General features: G+C 46.7%; 1 protein-coding gene across 1 annotated transcript; it reads left to right on the top strand.

Annotated features, from left to right (window-relative positions):
• Nucleotides 1–349: 349 nt before the first annotated feature.
• Nucleotides 350–17,355, top strand: GFUS (GDP-L-fucose synthase). Its single transcript, XM_056854399.1, has 10 exons — nt 350–495; nt 1,479–1,593; nt 4,915–5,043; nt 5,866–5,939; nt 6,685–6,818; nt 12,362–12,426; nt 13,480–13,546; nt 14,192–14,271; nt 16,054–16,153; nt 17,291–17,355. Exons 1-10 carry the CDS (start codon nt 350–352, stop codon nt 17,344–17,346), a joined length of 966 nt encoding a protein of 321 aa, XP_056710377.1. The 3' UTR covers nt 17,347–17,355.
• The last annotated feature ends 292 nt before the right edge of the window (nt 17,356–17,647 follow it).

The following is a 17,647-nucleotide window of genomic DNA, read 5'->3' as shown; positions in this document are numbered from 1 at the left end:
GACCTTCGGCCGGTCCCTTTCTCTCAACCTAACCTACCTCACAGGGTTAATGTGAGGATAAAATAGAGGAGAACAATGTAAACCACTTTGGGTGCCCATTTGGGGTGGGGGGAAGTGGGACATAAATTAAGTAAGTAAGTAAATAAATACAGATAAAATGATACAGGCCTACCTTCCACGACTGTTGTTAAGGCACATTTCGATAATTTGTGCTTAGAGTTGAAATGTGCAGTGTCGGTGCTCAGTGCTTTAAAAGTGTAAAAATGGTGCTGTGACCCCTTTGGGGACGCCGGTCTGTGATCCTGAGCCTTCCCCTTTTCTCCCATCCAGCCTCTCGGATCTTTTCACCATGGCTGAGCTGGGAAGACAGAAGCGCATTTTGGTGACCGGCGGCTCAGGGCTGGTGGGAAAAGCCATCGAGAAGGTGGTAGCGGATGGGACAGGACGGCCCGATGAGGAGTGGATCTTCTTGTCCTCTAAAGATGCTGACTTGACGTGAGTGAGTTCTTTCCCCCCCGGGGGCTTGAGCATGAGTGCGTGATGCTGCCGCATGCGGAGTGAGTCCGTTGGCCCATCGAACTCAGTGCTGTCTGCTCTGGTCGGCAGAGGTTCTCTAGGGTCTCGAGCCGAGAAGGCCCTTCTGAACACGCACGCCCTCTGAAACCCTCGAAGGGGAGATGCCAAGAATTGAACAGGGGACGCTTTTGCACGCAGCGCATTTGCTCCACCACTGTGCCACGTCTTGAAAAGCTGTTGTGTTTGTGAGCAGCTGCGACTCTGGGGGAACCCAGCAGGAAAGAGCCAGCGTGGTGTAGTGGTTAAGAGCAGTGGACTCTAACCTGGAGAACTGGGTTTTATTTCCCACTCCTACACATGAAGCCAGCTGGGTAACCTTAGACTAGTAACAGTTCTCTCTGAACACTCTCAGCCCCACCTACCTCACAAGGTGTCTGGGGAGGGGCTGTGGCTCAGTAGTAGAGCATCTGCTTGGCATGCAGACGGTGCCAGGTTCAATCCCCGGCATCTCCAGTTAAAGGGACTAGGCAAGTAGGTGATGTGAAAGACCTCTGCCTGAGACCCTGGAGAGCCGCTGCCGGTCTGAGTAGACAATACTGACTTTGATGGACCGAGGGTCTGATTCAGTAGAAGGCAGCTTCATGTGTTCATGTGTCTGTTGTGGGGAGAGGAAGGGAAGGCAATTTTAAGCCAATTTGATTCTCCTTAAAAGGTGGAGAAAATCGGCATATAAAAACCAACTTTCTTTTTTTATAGTGAGATTGTGGGAGAGGCCCCGGGGGGAGGGTGTCGTCCCCTGTGCCCCACGCTGGCTGTTTGCAGTGCCCGGAAACCCTCCAATCCTGTGGATTTTGTTCTGCCTGCATGCTCCTGTGCATTTGAGACCATAGTGGGATGGACAGGTGAATCTTCCCTGGGGGAATGTGGACCCCGCTCTATTGTTGCTGTTTTCTTCCCTTCAGGGACACGGCGCAGACCAAAGCCCTCTTTGAGAAACACAAGCCCACCCACGTCATTCACCTGGCAGCCATGGTGGGGGGTCTCTTCAGGAACATCAAATACAACCTGGATTTCTGGGTAAGGTCTCTGTCTTGCAAACTCAGCCTGGGCAGGTGTCTTCGTAGCAGCCAAGGGTGGTAGGGAGCCGATCCAAGGTCGCTCCATGTCAGCCCCCCCCCAGTTTATGCAAATCATCGCCAGATGATTTCTGCTGTTTAAGTGTGCTGCAGATGTAAGAAGAATAGTTGGTTTTTATATGCCGACTTTCTCTACCACTTAAGGGAGACTCAAACCGGCTTACAATCACCTTCTCCTCCCCACAACAGGCACCCTGTGAAATAGGTGGGGCTGAGAGAGAGAGCTGTGACTGGCCCAAGGTAACCCAGCTGGCTTCATGCACAGGAGAGGGGAAATCCAACCCAGACTAGCCTCTGCCGCTCATGTGGAGGAGTGGGGGAATCAAACCCTGTTCTCCAGATCAGAGTCCGCTGCTCCAAACCGCTACTCTTAACCACTACACCACGCTGGCCCCATGTGTGGTATGATCCAGCTGGACTCTTCCTGCAAGTGTAGGAGCAGATGGATGAAACTCCTGTTTTCCCCTAACTATTTAATTCAAATTATGGAACTACGAGATCTAAATGCTTCGCCAAGAGAACTCAAATTCTCCACTCCAAATGGAGAGAGCTGAACACGGCTACGTGGCCTCATGTGTTTATGTACGCATTATATTTTAATCCAGATTTTCAGCCCCAAATCTGCTCCCTCAGCCATCACAACATTTGAAATTTAGTATAAGTGACCGTTAAAGGTCAATGCAAATATCCCTTGGGAAGGGGCTTCACAGCTGACTTGGAATCCTGCACGCATTCTTGTTCCTAAACTAAATGTATCATACTGAACTCACAATCTGCATTTTTTGTAGATTTTTTTATTGAATGGTTTTGCGGGGTGGGGGGGGGGTGGAAATAAAAAATTGCTATCCTTGCAGAAGAAGAGAGATGGGAGGAAACAGTTACTTGCTTTTCAAACATACCTGCGATCGTGAGGGCTAGAGACTTGCTTTTTCTAAACAAAGGAAACCTGAGTTTCTAGTAATTCTGCACCAGTTGTTGGACTCGGCTAGGGCTTTTTGTGCAGTTCAGCATGTTGTGAGTGAGGTGTGCCCAGCATGGCCCATGGGAGGAGTCTGTCTGAGTGGGACACAGCCACATTTCAGCTGCCGTGGCTGGCGAGGGCACAAAGCTGCTGGCACCACGTCGAACTGCTTGACTTGCCCGGCTTTGGCCCCTAACTGTGCAGCCTCTGGGAATATAAATGGAAGTTCTTGCCATTTAAGTGGCTGTGAGTGTAGCGGAGAGACTTTTCGGAAGAACGCTGGCAGAAAATACCAGCCTGCCTTAGCCGTGGAAACGGGCAACTGCAGCATCGGGAATTGTTAGTCAAGTGACAGAAAATTAAAAACAAGAGTTGGCATAAAACCACTATAAGAGTCTGTGCTACATTTGCTTCATAACATTGTGGTATGCTGTTGGTGGTTGTTCCTCGATTGGTCAGGTACGGAATAAAGCAATGGAATCGGTGTTTTTGTGGCCATTGCAATTTCCTGTGGCAGGGAGTTCCACAGAGGGACTGTGTGTGGCATGACTTTTCCTGCCTTCGGATGCTCTTTAAATGTGGGTGGCTTATCAATTTTGCTGAATTTTTGCATTTTGAAAGAGGATAACGAGAAGGCTGAGTTGCAGATCTCTGAAGCGAAGGGGGGAAATTGTGCCCCCCACCCCATCTAGTTCCCAGCATGACCTTTGCGCCTTTCCTTGCCCCAGGAGATCGATGCTTCCTGGTTCTGAGTAGGAAGGATTGCCACTCCTTGCACACGCCTCTTTTCTTTCTTTGCTTCTGTCTCTCCCGGATGCAAAAGCAGCTTAAGGACACACAAACGCACACACAACACTGTCCGGTGGTGCTGCCGTGGCACAGGGCTTGTTTGCAGTCAGGCGAGCCACGTGGCTCTGTAATCTGCAGCCCTGACGTCATCCCTGACCCAGAGGTCAAGAGAGGAAACAGCGAGTCCCGGCAATTCCTCCTTCACCTGCGCTCCCTTCCCCAGGACGCTGGAGCGACTCCGGCATGCTGGCGCTTGTTGCTTCGGCCGGCTGTGCTTCCAGGCCCCGAGGCTCACGGGGCGTCTCTTGGCGCAGATCTGCAGCGAGATTGGTGGCTGTCTGCAGCAGCGCATACGTCTCATGCTTCTCTGGCGTAACGTTTTTGAGCACTGCTGTGCCATTCACAGCTGTGCTTGGGGCAAACTGTTGCTTTGACAGGCTGATATTCCCTCAGTGGCTCAGGAGCCAGTGTGGTGTAGTGGTTAAGAGTGGTGGTTTGGAGCAGCGGAATCTAGTCTGGGGAACTGGATTTGTTTCCCCACTCCTCCACATGAAGCCAGCTGGGTGACCTTGGGCTAGTCACACTCTCTCAGCCCCACCCACCTCGCAGGGTGTCTGTTGTGGGGAAGGGAAGGGAAGGCGATTGTAAGCTGGTTTGAGTCTTCCTTAAGTTGTAGATAACGTTGGCATATAAAAACCAACTCTTCTTCTTTGACATGCCGCCCACGGCTCTTCTGTGCGTTCCCCAACGTGACACCCACCCCATGTTTCAGGAAAGTGGTCCAAGGTCCTTGCCCAGTGAGGCTTGTGATTAACAGGTGGTTGTCACCTTAAAACAGCTCTCTCCAGAAGAACAGGCAAGCTGCGAGGTTCCCTGAGGTGCAGGTCCCTCACACCAGGCTCTTTTGGTTGATGGTAATTGCAAATGGAGAGGGAAGGCAGAATGGGATAGAATATAAGAAAAGCCCTGCTGGATCAGACCCAGGTCCATCAAGTCCAGCAGTCTGTCCACACAGTGGCCAACCAGGGGCCTCTAGGAAGCCCACAAACAAGACTGCAGCAGCACCATCCTGCCTGTGTTCCACAGCACCAAATATAATAGGCATGCTCCTCTGATCCTGGAGAGAATAGATATGCATCATGACTAGCATCGATTTTGACTAGTAGCCATGGATAGCCCTCTCCTCCATGAACACGTCCACTCTCCTCTTCAAGCCCTCTAAGTTGGCAGCCATCACTGCATCCTGGGGCAGGAAGTTCCACAATTTAACATGGTCACTACCAGCTTGCCAGAGACCATGATTAGTGGTTTCCACAAAAGGCACCTTTCACAGAAGGAAGAGAAGAGTAGTGGGAGCTTTCAGACTAGATCCTCCAGCAGGCTGTTCCAAAGGATGAATCGGCCGCTTATCAGGACTCAGTGAAGACCCTGGGTCGAAGGATGGCAGTTCATGGTATTCTGTGGCCCAGGATATTTTGTGTGCCTAACTCCCATCTCTCTGTTCCTTCCCAGAGGAGGAACGTCCACATTAATGACAATGTCCTGCATTCGGCATATGAGTCTGGTGTCCAGAAGGTGGTCTCCTGCCTCTCTACTTGCATATTCCCTGACAAGACCACCTACCCAATTGATGAGACCATGGTAAGGGACTCTGTCTGCATCTGTCACTGTGCTTGTCAGAGAGGCAAGCTTTCTGTCTTATTTTTTCTCTTTTATATAATTTAATAAAGTATCTCAAAAATCAGTAAGAAAAGCAGACTATATAGATATCTTCAAGAAACCTGTTATAGTATCTACATTTCTTGAGACAAAAAAAGACAGTGAGAGAGATTCAAGGAAAATTTATCTAAATCTTCACTAAATACTTAATTGCCACCATTTAAAGAAAGGACATACATTCCACAAAAAGAGTTTCAGAGGGTAGACATGCTGGTGTGCAGTAGAACATCTGGATTTGAGTTCAGTAGCATCTTGGAGACCAGCAAGGTTTTTGGGATATAAGTTTCTTCATCAGATACAAGCATCTGATGAAGGGGGCGTTGACTCTTAAAAGCTATACCCCAAAGACCTTGCTGGTCTCCAAGATGCTACTGGACAAAAATCTAGGTATTCCTAAAAATTTTTATAAAACATTCAAATAGAAGCATCTGTATTGGCTCAAAGTAAGCATAAAGTCATACAACCTCCTTGTGTTTGTTCTTCCAAAACATAATGGAAAAAGCCCATTTTTAAAGAAACTTATCATATGCTAAACTATTATTTACTTAGGCAGTAATATCCAAGTCCAATAGCACCCTAGAGATTAACAAGAGTTTTGGATATAACTGTCTATGCCATTCCCAAAACCTGCTCCCTGGAAACCTTGAAATGAACCTACCAAGGACCAAATTCTGATTCTGTGATATTTCTTACCCTCTTACTTAAAATAATTTCTTACCCCCTTACTTAAAATAATTTTTCCAGATCCACAGTGGGCCCCCTCATGACTCCAATTTTGGATATTCTTATGCAAAGAGGATGATAGACGTCCAGAACAGGTAAGCTGTGGTCCATCTTCACTACTGCTTCTTGCTTTGAAAACAATATCCCACCTTGATCTCCAAAGCATCCCTCCATCCAATTTGGTGTCATCTGTGAATTTAATGAGTAGTTCCTCCACACCCTCACCCAGATCATTTATATTGACCTCTGAATGCCAAAGCCAGGAGGCAACATCAGGGGAAGTCCTCGGTCTCTCTGCCCTGCTGCTGGCCCTCCAGAGGAACTGATTGGCCACTGTATGAGACAGGACACTGGACTAGATGGACCACTGGGTCTGATCCAGCAGGGCTCTTCTGATGTTCTTATGACAGCCTTGGCCTCTGTGCCCTGTTGTTGGACCTCCAGAATAACTGTGTGAGACAGGATGCTGGACTAGATGGACCACTGGTCTGAGGAACACACATGAAGCTGCCTTATACTGAACCAGACCCTTGGTCCATCCAAGTCAGTAATGTCTTCTCAGTGCTCTCCAGGGTCTCAGGCAGAGTTCTTTCACATCACCTACCTGCCTAGTCCCTTTAACTAGAGATGCCGGGGACTGAACCTGTGACCCTCTGCATGCCAAGCAGAGGCTCTACCACTGAGCCAGGCTCACCTCCTGATCCAGCAGGGCTCTTCTGACGTTCTTATGGGTGGGTGCTCCAGACTCTGAATTCTGGGTAGGGCAGAACCCGATGCTAGTCTACACTAGCATTGACAATGGCCAACTGCTTCCTGACCCACTTTCTTTCTTTTCCCCAGGGCCTATTTTGCCCAATATGGGTGTCGCTTCACGGCTGTCATCCCCACCAACGTCTTTGGGCCTCATGACAATTTCAACATTGAGGATGGGCATGTTCTGCCAGGCCTCATCCACAAAGTGTACTTGGCAAAAAGTGAGTGTGACAAAGAGGCGTCTGCCTCGTTGCCCAAAGAGAGAAACGAGAGAGAGTAGATCCTTCCATGGATCACGCGCTTGCCTGCATACTCTGTTTTAGGAGTCCGGTTCCTTAATTCTAGATATCATAGAATCACGGAAGGGACCACCAAGGCCACCCAATCCAACCCCCCACACAATGCAGAAAACTCACAACCACCTCCCCCCCCACACACCCACAGAGACCCCCACCACATGACCGGATATGATGGGTTAATTTAATTATGCAATGTAGATCAGGGGTCCCCACCCATTTTGAGCCTGCGGGCATCTTTAGAATTCTGACATAGCGTTGTGGGCGCGGCCACAAAATGGCTGCCGCAGGAGGCGGAGCCAGCCACAGAATGGCCGCCACAGCTTCCCTTCACTCACAGAGTGAAGATCCTTCTGCTATGGTAACAGCTGCTGTCGCGGTTCGGGCCGTTAAGTGCCTACGCTCTTAGAAAGGACCCCTTCCTGAGAAGGAATATGTTATCTTATTCAGCGAGACACCACTAGACCGGAATCAACGGTTCCCAGAAACTTGTTAAGGTCTCTAGGACATCTTTTGAACACGCCAATAAATTTATAATTTTGGATGAAAGTATAATTATTAAAACATTTATTTCACATAAAATATATATATGCATGTGAATATTTACACACTCTCAAAACATGTCATAAAGTACAAACATTTATGATTCTTTTACATGTTCAGTTATGTTAATGTATGCAAGCAGTTTTAAATAATCTTTATAAGCAATTTATGTTTCATAACATTTCTCTCTTTGAGAGTCTAAACCTTTTAACTTGTATTTCTAGATTCATTTAGAATACTACAATAACAGAAACTTGTAAAAACATGGTTAGTGTATAATCGTTGCAGAAAGCCTGTCAAAACATGATTAATATATTAGGAGAGAAAATATGATTAATATAATGGAAAAAGACCTGTTATAGTTAAGAGCATCTTAATCCAGAGTACCTGAAATATAAAATATAAGTTGTATTAAACCAAGCACAGCCTTATACCAATTCCAAACCTCTCCAGCTCATATGCTTAGCTTAGATAGTTTTGTAAAAGTCCCAACTCATGTTTAGGATATTTATATATTTCAGTATGTGTTAACTTATCCAATGCTGTGTGCAGAGGATAAGATATTATAAGCTTTATATTCTATATTTATGTTTATAGACTTCTGATCATTGTTAAGATCAGGAATGCTTCATACATATGCTGGAAGTATCTGTGTATCTTAGCAGTCAGCAATGCAGAGCTTATATATTATATATAATTCATTATGTGTAAGCTTAAGGCTGTATTAGTGTTCCTGTGGAAGACTCAGTTATTCTTTGGCTTTGCCAATCTCAGAGAATATGCTTGCTTGATCAAGAGTCTCCATGAATAAGCCTGATAGGTTTTGTATATGTTTTATGTAAGCATATTATATGTGCCTTATGCTTTTTTACTGAGAACAGAGATTCTCCTTTTTCCCCAGGAACATCTCTGGCCTCTTATTCTGAGTGTAGAAGCTTCCCCTGTTATGTTGGGGAACCTCTGACTCTTTTCCCCCTGTTTCTGGTTCTGGGAACTGGAGAAACCAGTTCTGTAACTTGGGTTTCACAACTTCCATGTTTCTCAAGGAAAGCCAAGTCAGACTATTTAGATCATTCAGTGAGAACTCATCAATCCTTACTTAGGATTAATGAGATGTCAGTGTTTACAAATATGGAACTGATCCAATACTCCTAGACCCCACAGTAAGATTAGTAGGTATTCCAAGAGCCTCCATTATATGGAATAGTCTACAAGCATTCATTCCAGACATCCAGCCTTAGCAGGTCACCTGGCCATGAATCCCTCTCAAAGAGAGTCTTTCCCATTCTCACAAAGAGCTTGTGAAATGATATCACGCAAGATATAAAATAATAGAAGGAGCCATGGCCAGGCATGTGTTCTTACATCTCACGCAAGAGATGAGGAAAGCTAATGACCAGACAACAGTGTTGTCCTTCACTAACAATCCTAGTATTACATCTTTGCAGATGTTTGGGAGAGTGAGGCCAGACGACCAGGTCATCCTCCACCGACTCTCTGCCTTGCTGGCAGTTTGGTTCCCCCTTATATTCTCTCCAGATCAGTGTTATCTGAGCTGACAGGTGGAAAACTTTATGCCTTGAGTGACTGCAATGGTGCACCTAGCTCATAGAAACGGCACCACCATTTTCTTGGCATTAAGTCACAAGTTCACCAGCTGTTACGCTGCCTGTGAGCTAGGTCTGTGTCATCAGAAAAAAGGCATTATTTCTTCTTTACCCTGTAGTTATCAGAAGAACTAAAAACCCAGGCAGAAGTAACCTTCCTGTTACTGTCAAGGAAAACTCCAGCATCTCTGATAAGTGGAGTCTGATTTTATTCCAGACACAACCATGAAGCGGGCAATATTATTTATACATTGCATATCTTGCGGCTTCAGTTTTCTTAGAACAGTTCTAGCAGGCAATTCATGACCTTTACTCTACATTATTCAGGAAAACAGACTTTTATTTCTATATGCTTTACTCTACAGGATTTATAGGAAAACCACATGTACAGGCCATTCGAACGCTCTGGCCGGCGACTTCTGCCGAAGCAACGTTTTAAAAAATCTGCCCAGGCAATCGCATCTCCAGTGGCCAATCAGCAGCCTTGTTGGCCAAAAGCCCCACCCACTTTCTAAAAACATTTGGCGGGCACCAGGAAAGGTGTTGGTGAGCACCACCTTGGGAACCCCGGTGTAGAGGCTGTGCACATTAGATGTGTTCCAGAGACTGCTTGTCTGAATCATTTTTGCATGGAATTCAGACCTGAGTTGTCAATCACAGTAGGTTCTGGGACTGAACAGGACTTCGTAAAGGAAAACGTCACGCTGGTCTGTTGTTATAACTTTGCATGCATAGCACACACTGCTCCAGCACGCCTGTGCATTTTCTTTTGCATGCACAGTTGGCTTTGTTACTTAGCCTTGTTCCATGACATCTAAAAGCCTTCACAGAGTAGGAGATCCAGATTCGAGTCCCAGAAGCATCTTAAAGACCGGCAAGATTTCCAGGGTTTAAGCTTTCGAGAGTCAACGCTTCCCTTCATCAGATATAAAGGCAGCTCTGATTCTTGCAAACCTATACCCTGGAAATGTTGTTGGCCTTTAAGGTGCTGCTGGGACTCAAATCTGGCTGTTCTCCTGCAGAACAACACGGCTACCCACCTGAAACAGAGTGGGAGAAAAGTCTCGGAATTTAGAACTTATGCAGAAGACTTGAATTTCAGAATGGAGTGTTTTGTGTTTGATTACACACTAATTGAAGAGGGGCCGTGGCTCATCGATAGAGCATCTGCTTGACATGCAGAAGTTCCCAGGTTCAATCCCTGCATCTTCAGGTTTTAAACAAAAAAGATCAGATAATAGATCCTGGCAAGCTGCTGCCAGTCTGAGTAGACAATATCAACCTGGATAGGCCAGGGATCTGACTCAGTGTAAGGCAGCTTTTTGAAAAAAAGGCCCTAGGGTTAAAGCTTAACTCAAAGTAAGATTTTGCTGGGTGGCTCCAATAAACTGGTCTCAGAAGGCCCAAAAACCTTTGGTTGCAACCTTGACAGTGAAGCCATTTCCTCTGCCCCTTGCCCAAAATAGAGCATTGCATTGTTACCATAAACAGGTTTGATCCTGGTGCTGTTGAGCCAATAACCATCCCATGGGGGTGAAAGGAAAAAAAAAGTTTATTTCCGTGCATACGAATAAGGTGCCCCCCCCCCTCAGCTCAAGGGGCTGTTGAAGAGAGAAGCACACAGTCACTCCCGATCACAGTGTCTAGCATCTCATTTGCTCCTCCCGTTATACATATTTGGAAAGTATGTTACTAATTGGCACATCTACTCATTATTAATCAAACATGTGTACAGCTTACTATCTTATATAATTAAACTCCCGCTGTGATCGTGCAGCCATCCTTGAAGGAAGACCACTTTCTAACAAGAGGTGTGTTCCAACCAACTTTACGTCGCTGAGTAACTCCCAGTCACTTTCTACAAGGTTGTGTTCTGCCACATCCTAGCAGATGGTTCTTTTGTAAGATCCAGAGGCAATAGCACACCAGTGAGGTTTTAAGCAAGTCAGCCTTTTTATTTTAAACAGACTAATTTACCACCATACATCAAATGCACTCCTCAGCATTAACAAACACACCATAAGCAACACAATGCACATTCTAGCCCCCAGCATTAGGCAAGGAAATATACTTACAAACCCTCCCTCCTTCTTGTAACAGGATGCCAACTGGAACAATAAGGAAGAGGTTTCAGGGCCACAGCCCATCTCTCTCCCCTCCTTCACACCTTGTTCCTAACCTTTTAACTCCTTACTAGTCACAAATTAGCTCCACCTGGTTCTTCCAGCGGATTCAGGGAGCCTGCAGCCTTAGACTTAAAGGCAGATCCCCCGGCTGCCTTGGTTGTGTGGAGGAGGAGTGAGACATGCCACGGACTCCTCGGAATGACGATGTTCTTCCGCCATTTCCCCTACAGGTCGACCTGAGCTTGTTGTAATCTTAGCAGTGTTTACAAAACTCCAGATGTTTGTGCCACCGTGGTGTAGTGGTTAAGAGCAGTGGCTTGGAGTGGTGGAGTCTGATCTAGAGAACCGGGTTTGATTCCCCACTCCTCTACATGAGCGGTGGAAGCTAATCTGGTGAACTGGGTTTGTTTCCCGCTCCTACATATGAATCCAGTTGGGTGACCTTGGGCTAGTCATAGCTCTTAGAGCTCTCTCAGCCCCACCTACCTCACTGGGGGGGTCCGTTGTGGGGAGGGGAAGGGAAGGTGATTGTAAGCTGGTTTGAGTCTCCCTTAAGTGGTAGAGAAAAACTATATCAGCATATAAAAACTAACTCTTCTTCTACCTCATTATCTATGATTCCCCTCCAAAGCTGTGAACGCTAGACATCTGAACTTTACTTCAGTCAGGCCTTTTTGCTATACGCTTTTGAGCCCTAATGAAACCTTCATCCCGTCTGAGGGTCTGGATCTTTATTTAGGGCCTGGGCCTTTCAGGCCTGAGTATCAATATGATGGGATTTTAGTGCTTGGTGTAATATTGGCACAAAAGGGGAAATTCACTGTGGCCTCGTGTTAGATTCAAGTCCAGCAGCGCCTTTGAGTCCAACAAGATTTTTGGGGTAGGAGCTTTCAAGAGTCAAAGCTCCCTTGTCAAGGATCTCCATTCTCACTTGCACCTGACGAAAGGAGCTTCACCCCTTGAAAGCTCCTACCCCCAAAATCTTGTTGGGCTCTTAAGATGCTCCTGGACTCGAATCCAGCTGTTCTACTGCAGACCAGCATGACTTTGGTCTCATGTGTGGGCCCTGCTTTTCTTGAGAAGGTGCAGTTCATAAAGGCGGAGTTTGATGCAAAAAGATCGCCTGCTTCTTGCAGAATTGTGAGAGAAGGGGGGTATTTTCTGACCGCCAATTTTCTACTTTGCCCTACAGAAAACGGCACACCCTTGACCATCTGGGGGACAGGAAAGCCAAGGAGGCAGTTTATATACTCTCTGGTAAGCTTTAAAAAAGAATCCACTGATTTATTAAACTGCCACACCACCAAAGACAAAAGAAACCAAAACCACCAAATAAGTACATTGCCGAAGGATTTACCCCTTATATCCTCTCCAATTGAGTGTAGAAACAAGAATATCAAGTTTGAGTGGTCCTAATTCTACTACTCACACTCTGGTAAGTGGAAGAGCCAGCATAGTGTGGTGGTTAGAGCCTCAGAATAGGACTGGAGAGACCTAACTTCGAATCTCTCCTCAGCCTTGAAGCTCACTGGGTGTCCTTGAGTTCGTCATTCTTAAAGAACGTCTTCTCTGTGGCCCAAATGCTAGTTTACTGGGCTGCAAGAATTGTTGGCCTTGGCCAGGGTCCCCCAAATGTGTGAGCCCGTGGTCACCTTTGGAGTTTTGACACAGGATGGTGGGCACAACCACAAAATGGCCGCCATAGGAGATGGCCCCAACCACAAAACGGCGGCCACAGGAGGCAGAGCAACACACACAGAAACGGAGAAAGCCCTTGTGCAGAATTCCAAAGGTTCCCGCAGACTCAATAATGTTGGTGCCCCATATATTGAAGGCATGGCTTTCCCATCTCATATCCCATGATGTGGAGGGAAAGGAAGGTTTTCACTGAATTGGTGAAGTTTTGGCAACAAGGGGCAAACAGTGAATGGCGACTAGGCATCTGCAGAGGGCCTGAGGCACCAAGGATGCTGAAAAAAGATCGCCACGGCATCCAAGAGGGACGGACCTCTCAACTGGCAATAAGAGAGAGACGGGTGCCTACTCTCTGAGAGCCAGCGGGGTGTAGTGGTTAAGAGTGGCGGACTCTAATCTGGAGAACCGGGTTGGTTTCCCCACTCCTCCACATGAAGCCTGCTGGGTAACCTTGGGCCAGTCACATTTCTCTCCGAACTCTCTCAGCCCCACCTTCCTCCCAAGGTGTCTGTTGTGGGGAGAGGAAGAGAAGGCGATTGTAAGCCAGTTTGATTCTCCTTAAATGGTAGAGAAAGTCGGCATATAAAAACCAACTCTTCTTCTTCTTACCTGTAGGACCTGGCGCGGCTGTTCCTCTGGGTCTTGAGGGAGTACGATGAAGTGGAACCCATCATCCTGTCTGGTAAGATCCACCTTGCCCAACAGCCTGTGTCATCCTCATATCCCTGGGTGTATTTTCTTGGTGCCAAGACACAAACATACAAAGAAACATTGAGACAGCTTTGGATGAATTTAATAATAAGGAAGCAGACCGCTAAGCATGTCTCGAGTGCATCTATCTCACCACTAAGTAATTTCTTCTGCCCCCTGTTTCTGGACTCCAGAAGTTCACTCCAGGCATAAGAACCTAAGAAGAGCCCTGCTGGATCAGAGCAGTGGTCTGTCTAGTCCAGCATCCTGTCTCACACAGTGGCCAACCAGTTCCTCTGGAGATCCAAAAACAGGGCAAAAAGGCCGAGACCTTCCCCTGATAACAACATTAGAAGAGCCGTGCTAGATCAGACCAGTGAGGGTCCACCTAGTTCAGCATCCTGTCTCACTCAGTGGCCAACCAGTTCCTATGGAGATCCAAGGGCAGGGCACAGAGGCCGAGGACTTCCCCTGATGTTGCCTCCAGGCACTGGGATCCAGAGGTTGACTGCATGTCAAGGTGCCAGAAATACGGTGGGCAGAGAGGGAGGCAGAAATGGAACCTACACCAGGCCGTATGTAACATCTATTTCTGGTTGCGTAGCAAAACTTGGCTGTGGTGTTTTCCTTTGGTTAGTTGGAGAAGAGGATGAAGTCTCTATACGGGAAGCTGCGGAGTGCGTCGTGGGAGCCATGAACTTCAAGGGAGAGCTCCGTGTATCCTTGAAAATAATTTTGGAGGCAATGGCACAACTTAGCACAATGGCATTTCCTGAGGTTGATAACTATAACCACATACCAAACGCGTTTCAGCCTATGGTTTCAGCCTGGTTTACTAGGTTGATACCTTCACACATAGTATTTGAGAGACTTATACTAACCAGTATTACAACAAGAACCTATTATACCAGATGTTTGAGTAATTGAGAATAGAATTTACAACATATATACATGCCTGGTTGGGTTTGAACTGTTTGTATTTGTATTCATTAGTGTATTTCTGTAAATGTGTGCAGGTTTACAAAGGATTTTAATTAATCACTGATGAAGGCCGAAACGCATTTGGTATGTGGTTACAGTTATCAACCTCAGGAAATGCCATAGTGCTATTTTAATGCTTTTAAATAATTTTGACTTTTATATAGCGCTTCTAATAAATTATACTTTCAGTATTTATACATTATATATATTTTCCTTTCACCCAACCGTGGGTACCCAGCTTTTGTTTTTAGGTTGGTTTTGATTCCCCTCCTTTTTTCTTCCTCGGCAATGGCACAACCCCAGTGCTTCACAGCTGCCATGCATGTGTGCAAAAACACACACCTAAGGGACATGTTCCTGGCGCTGTTGGTGAAAGGGCAAGCCAAATGATAAAGCAGTCACAGTGTCTTCCCAAAAAGAAAAGGCTTGGTTTTAGAAAATAAAAAGTTACTGGGGGCAGACATAAGGAAGTACTTCTTGGTACAATCAGTGGTAGTTCCATGGTAGAGTATCTGCTTGGAATGCAGAAGGTCCCAAGTTCAATCCCCGGCATCTCTAGCTGGAAGGACCAGGCAGTAGTTGATGTGAAAGACCTCCACCTGGGTCCCTGGAGAGCCACTGCCAGTCTGAGTAGACAAGACTGACCCTGATAGAAAACCTTCTAGCTGGCCACTGTTAGAAACTAGATGGCTCCCCTCCCCACAGACTTTGATCAGAACCAACAGGTCTGTTGTGCTGCTGACGGCATGTTTAAGGTAACCCAGCTGTTCATAAACATTACCACTTACATGTGTGGGCTTAATGGGAAGAATCGATCAGTGAGCTGGGTGGACCCTGATGTTGCAAGCGAAAAGGCGGGTAGGGAGGGAAAGGGGCCTTTAATGGAGGCTTGCCCTGACCTGGAGGATGAAGAAGAGTTGGATTTTATGTGCCAACTTTCTTTTTTAAGGAATTTCAAAGTGGCTTGCAATCATAATCCCTCCCCCACAACAGGCACCTTGTGAGGTAGGAGGGACTGAGAGAGTTCAGAGAGAACTCTGAGTAGCCCAAGTTCACCCAACAGGCTTCATGGGGAGGAGTAGGGAAACCAACCTGGTTCTCCAGATTAGTGTCCACTGCTCTTTAACCACTACACCACACTGGCCCACACAGAACCAGGCTGGCCCGATCTCAGAATCTAAGCAGGGTCAGCCCTGGTTAGTACTTGGATGGAAGCCCACCAAGGAATTCCAGGGTCTACGCAGGCAATGGCAAACCACCACTGTTCACCTCTTGCCTTGAAAACCCAACAGGGTCGCTATAGGTCGGCTGCGCATTGACGGTACTTTACACACACAAGAGAGGCGTGCTTCTCCCCTTCCCACGCTACTCAGGGACTGATGCGTCCATCTTGCAGATAGCTTTGTTGGTTAAATTTGTTCTGCATTAATCTTGGGGGGTACCCTCATGTCCTACAAGAGCTCCTCTGCAGGTTCCGGCCAGGATCGGTGTTTTCCTTTAACTTCGCTTCCTTCCCAGTTTGACACAACTAAGTCAGACGGACAGTTCAAGAAAACGGCCAGCAATTCCAAACTGAGAAAATACCTACCAGATTTTCAGTTCACCCCATTCCATCAAGGTGAGAATTGCTAGGGGCTCCTCTGCGGCCCTCAGCCGAGAGCTGGTTTCCTCTGTAATCTTTCTACAGTCAGAAGAAACAGAAACATAGAGCAGGAAGGGACCTCAAGGAACATCTAGTCCAACCCTCTGCACAGTACAGGAAATTCACAGGTTCTGATCAGCACAGAGTAGGAAGGGGTGACTTCAACCTCTTCTGTCTTTCTCTGCAGATTTCTCAGACCTCAGAATTGTCCTTTTGGGGCTCAGAGAGCTGCCGTAGAAAGATCTGCCAGTGCTTTCCCCGGCACTCTGGGCGATCCGACCCACGGTCTGTCCTCCCCCTGCCCCCCACCCTCTGGTTTGAACAAAGACTTAAGATTTCTAACTCTCTGGAGCTGTTAAGTATCACAGCAGCTGTTATGAGCGGGCAGTCCCAGGTTTTAACTAGCTTAGCAAATGGTCTTTATAATCTAATAGGAGAGAAGAAGACTTGGTTTTTATATACCAACTTTCTCTACCACTTAAGATTCAAACCAGCTTACAATCACCTTCTTTTCCCCTCCCCACAACAGATACCCTATGAGGTTGGTCGGGCTGAGAGAGCTCTAAGAGAGCTGTGGCTAGCCCAAGGTCGCCCCGCTGGCTTTGTGCAGAGGAGTGGGGAACTAAACCCAGTCCTCCAGATTAGCCTCCGCAGCTCATGGGGAGGAGTGGGGATTAAAACCCGGTTCTCCAGATCATAATCCACTGCTCCAAACCACCGCTCTTAACAACTATACCACGCTGGCTCTACTACTACACAGACCCTTCACCAAGCTAGGTCATTTTCGATAACACCGTTTCACCCTGTATTTTCTACTTTTTGTGGCCTCTTTTTCTGTACCCTCCAACATAAAATGTCTCCAAGTGAGGGTCCTCTTAGCGAATGTGAGAAGTGCACTCTAGTCCATAAAAACTTCTGCGGGAATAAAATCCCACTAATCTTTAAGATGGACCAAGGTTCCTATTTTTCTTTTCTTTTTTTTAATAACTTCTCCCGCCTGGGTGTTTTTTGGGGGAGAGGCAGGTTGGGGAGGGGGAGGAAAATTGATATTTTTAAATTCCTCCCTTCGTTAGTAATAACACGGTTTCTTTTTTCCCCCCTTCCCTTCCACAGCCGTGAAGGAAACTTGCGACTGGTTCTGTGCCAATTATGACAGCGCCAGGAAATGAGGAAAGGGATCAGCGGGATCAGAACCGAGGGTTGCTGCTGCTCTCCTCGTTCTTTCAGCAAACTCAGGGCTTCCTTTGCTGTATCAAAGAATTAGAATAAAAATGTGCATTTGGGTCTTTGGAAGGGAGAGAGTATGAAGCCCTTCATTTTCAAGGCAAGTTGGTAGATTTTGAGAACTATAATAGACTGTATACATTTAGGGATCAGTACTTTGTAGCAGGTGTGCTTTCAGGGGTGGTGGTGGTGATTAAGAGTTTAATCAAATGTGCTCAGTCTTTTGAGCTTTGTGTGTACGTGTGT

This window comes from Euleptes europaea, chromosome 8 (genome assembly GCF_029931775.1).
Source record: "Euleptes europaea isolate rEulEur1 chromosome 8, rEulEur1.hap1, whole genome shotgun sequence".
NCBI lineage: Eukaryota > Metazoa > Chordata > Lepidosauria > Squamata > Sphaerodactylidae > Euleptes > Euleptes europaea.
Note: the sequence above shows the minus strand (reverse complement) of the source record. Positions and strands in the feature narration are given on the sequence as shown.

What these genes read in the sequence shown, in the direction of transcription:
- GFUS (XM_056854399.1), top strand. Translation starts at nt 350, where the DNA reads ATGGCTGAGCTGGGAAGACAGAAGCGCATTTTGGTGACCGGCGGCTCA. An exon ending in TCTAAAGATGCTGACTTGAC is followed by an intron (nt 496 to 1,478) that starts GTGAGTGAGTTC and finishes TCTTCCCTTCAG; the next exon opens with GGACACGGCGCAGACCAAAG. An exon ending in CAAAGTGTACTTGGCAAAAA is followed by an intron (nt 6,819 to 12,361) that starts GTGAGTGTGACA and finishes TTTGCCCTACAG; the next exon opens with AAAACGGCACACCCTTGACC.